Source organism: Physeter macrocephalus, chromosome 8, assembly GCF_002837175.3.
Source record: "Physeter macrocephalus isolate SW-GA chromosome 8, ASM283717v5, whole genome shotgun sequence".
NCBI lineage: Eukaryota > Metazoa > Chordata > Mammalia > Artiodactyla > Physeteridae > Physeter > Physeter macrocephalus.
In genome coordinates this window covers 142721784-142725596 of record NC_041221.1, presented here as the reverse complement: position 1 = coordinate 142725596, position 3813 = coordinate 142721784, and the positions used below count along the sequence as shown (strand labels likewise).

Genomic DNA, 3813 nt, shown 5'->3' with positions numbered 1-3813 from the left:
CAGCATGTGGGATCTTCCCGGACCAGGGCACGAACCCGTGTCCCCTGCACTGGCAGGCAGACTCTCAACCACTGTGCCACCAGGGAAGCCCCAGCCTAACTTTTTCTAACCTTGGTTGAGCTCATATAAAAACTCTTCTCTATTCTTTTCTCATTCTAGGAACAAACCCGGATGTTGGAAATGGGGATAACCGGCCCAGAAGGCCATGTACTGAGCAGACCAGAGGAGGTAATTTTCAGGAGGTTGGGGTAGGGGAGAGGGGTGGACGGAGAGAAGCAGTAGCAACGGAGGCTCTTTTTTTTGTAGCCTCATCTTCCAGGAGACTCCCGTCACCGCAGCAGCCTGGTTTATGGTCTGCTGCCCATTTTACATTGTAGTGTTTGCGTTCAGCTTCCCCTCCATTGGCACACACACATAAGGTGGGTGAACAAACATCTCTGAAAGGTGGTGGGACCCTGTGAATACCAGACAGAAACTGGAACATTTCTTTCAAAGACCACATCTGACTGACCCAACTCAAGGCCCCTGAGGAAATTAGAAAGGAGAGGAAAGGGAGTGTTTACTTCTGGCCCCTAATCTCTCTAAAGACAATACAAGTCGGAGGGTGTTGCACAGTTACTCAGTAGGAGTGGTAAATATCTAAATCCTTTCTCAATCATGTGAATCTCAGAGGTTCCCACTATTCCTTTATTCCATATTATAAGTCCTGCACAATATCAGCCATATCGACAGGGGGCCGAATGGGTTTGTCATAGACATTATATCTGTAGATTTGTGTCTGGTGATGAGGACATCCAGGTACGTTTTTCCCACGTGTAAGATGAATGCTGATTAGCATCAGTGCTTAGGAGCTAAAGAGCCAATGAATGGCAACTAGTGGCTGATTCCACATCTCTGGGCTGTCAGCAACTTCAGCTGCTGGCACAGGCCCGGAGCTGGGAATGGGGTTCCCATATGGCTGACAGCACATTGGCTTTGGGAGATCAGCCTGGGCCTGGCACCTGCAGCAAATTCCAGGCCCTCCATGTCAACAAAGCAAATCCTTTTCCTGTTGTATCATCCCAAGCTCCATACTCTACAACAGGTAGAAGAAGGAGCCAGAACCAGAAATCACAGTATTCCCGTTGGCCGTCTCTGTTAGGATCTTTTTTTTTTTTTTTGGCGGTACGCGGGCCTCTCACTGTGGTGGCCTCTCCCGTTGCGGAGCACAGGCTCCGGACGCGCAGGCTCAGCGGCCATGGCTCGCGGGCCCAGCCGCTCCGCGGCATGTGGGATCTTCCCGGACCGGGGCACGAACCCGCGTCCCCTGCATCGGCGGGCGGACTCTCAACCACTGCGCCACCAGGGAAGCCCTGTTAGGATCTTTTTAAAAAAGAAAATGTAGCACACATAGAGAAAACTGTTCCTATCATAAAGGAATGGATTTTCCCAAACTGAACACACATGTGTAACTAGCACCCAGTTGGAGAAACAGAACATTATTAGCACCCTAGAAGCTCCATTGTGTTTAATGATATTTTTGTTGCCAGTTGAAATAATTTTTAATTGTGTGATCAAGGTTACAGTCACAGCCCTCCAGAAAAGTCGATCTCCTTAATATCAGGTCCATTCTTTGGAATATTTGCCTATACCCAGTACTATGCTCATTGCATTTAATGGAGATAAAGGTTATCCTTGCCCCAGTCTTGGTATTATCGTTACATAAAGAAGCAGGAGCTCAGAGAGATTAAGCCACTGACCATCACGTTTGAAGGACTGGAAAATTGTTTACCCTGTTTGAGTAGGCCAGGGTGAACAGCACTGTTTGTGAAACTTTCCTCCAATGCTGTTCACTGTGGAGAAGTCCTGGCAAGATCGATTTCTGCCGCAGCAGCCAGGGGATTTCTGAGCAGAGTCTATTTTTGTTCCTTGGTTTGTTTTTCCAACCCCCCCCCAACCCTACTCTCCTCCTGTTCCCATCTCCTTTTTAGTAAAAAGCCTCTCAGCTGCAGATCTCGACAACACTGGAAGCCCTTTTGGGTGAAGTTGGAGGGTGATGTAACCTTCCAAAGATAGTCATGTTGTCAAGGTGCTGAAAACCCTGCGGTGCTTGTGGGCGGGGGGGGATGAGATCAAAGGGGCCGGGACTGCAGTCGTGGAGGAGCTGGAGTGGTCAGCACAGGCATGAAGAAGGAGGCATGGGTGCAGGAGGGGCAGCCCCTCTTCAATTCAAAGCACACCTAGATAGCATCTGGAGTAATGCTGTTCAGAGAGCTGAAGCCGAGGCTTGGAGACAGCCACTCTGACGTCTGGGTGCTTCAGGAAGGTGGCCACATTCACCTGTGCTTGGGGCTCCAGGATCTTGATCTCACCACGTGGAACAAAGTGCAGCTTGGGGGATGCTAGCTGGACCAGCCAAGTTCTTACAGCCTTTCTCCTAAGTCACACTCACCAAGGGCAGTGACTGGTTTGCGTTATACAAACACTGGGCATGTATCTGCAAGCTATTTTTGATATTTTTTTAAAGTGTTGGGCTGCATGGCTAACCAGAGGGTCATATGCATCCAAAAAGGAGCTGTTGTTGATTGAAAGGAAAAACGCCAGCGTGTCTGCGTTGGGCTGAATTGGACTAATTCGGGCTTTGGGTAGTAACGCAGGCTCTCCCACTGGTCGGAAGCTGTCATCAGCAATACAACCAATAGCCAGCCTTCAAGGAACACTTGCCTTGTTCCAGGATTGAGCTAATTGCCTTACAAGGATGAACTCTGTTAATTCTCTGAACAGCCCTGTGTGTCAGGTCCTATTATTATCCCCGCTTTATGGACCAGGAAGCTGAGTCTTTGGGAAGTTGTGTAACATCCCTGAGATCACCTGGCTTCTAAGTGGCAGAACCAGAACACAGATCCAGCTCATGAGAGAGGCTGAGCTCTAAGGTCCTGCTTTGTTAATAAAATAAGGGAAGATTTATTATTTCTTACTCATTAAATTCAACTGGGTCGGTTAGTGTATTTGAAAACATGAATTCTACATTAGGGTGGGCTGGAGGAAATCAGTGATAAAAGAAATCTTTGTGTTGCAAAGCCTGGGAATTATTAGTGTAAGAAATGCCTGTGGGAACGAACCCATCACTGACCACACATTGCTGCAGGAAAGGACTTAATGCCTAGTTGCCTTCACTGGTTATTTATACATACTGGTGTTGGGATTGTGTTTTGCCAGAGATTCTGCCCTAGGCAGATTGGGGAGCAAAGACTTCCATCACATGTGGCCTTTGTGATAATCACAGGGAGAGGAGAGAATAGGCCAAGGGAAAACTCTAGCTATGCTGATGCAGCGCCCACTCTGGCCAGACACTGCTCTCACCCCACCGTCCCCTGCTACACCCTCCCTATCTCCACTTCTTTTTTTTATTTTTAATTTTTATTGGCATATAGTTGATTTCATTACAGAGTATCGAGTGGAGTTCCCTGTGCTATACAGTAGGTCCTTATTAGTTATCTATTTTATATATAATAGTGTGTATATGTCAATCCCAATCTCTCAATTTACCCTTCCCTTCCCCCCACCCCTGGTAACCATTTCTATGTCTGTGACTCTATTTCTGTTTTTAAAATAAGTTCATTTGTACCATTTTTTTAGATTCCACATTTAAGCGATATCATATGATGTTTGTCTCTCTCTGACTTACTTCACTTATGATAATTTCTAGGTCCATGATAATCTCTAGGTCCATCCTTGTTGCTGCAAATGGCATTATTTCGTTCTTTTTTATGGCTGAGTAATATTCCATTGTGTGTAGTGTGTGTGTGTGTGTGTGTGTGTGTGTGTGTGTGT

General features: G+C 46.9%; 1 protein-coding gene across 1 annotated transcript in view; it reads left to right on the top strand.

The window, feature by feature from the left end:
• The window catches only part of DPYSL3 (dihydropyrimidinase like 3), a 26186-nt gene that overhangs the window by 4410 nt on the left and 17963 nt on the right, over window positions 1–3813 (top strand). The window contains exon 2 of the mRNA XM_024120468.1: window positions 160–228. Within this exon, the coding sequence (XP_023976236.1) occupies window positions 160–228 (69 nt within the window). The remainder of the gene's footprint in view (window positions 1–159; window positions 229–3813) is intronic.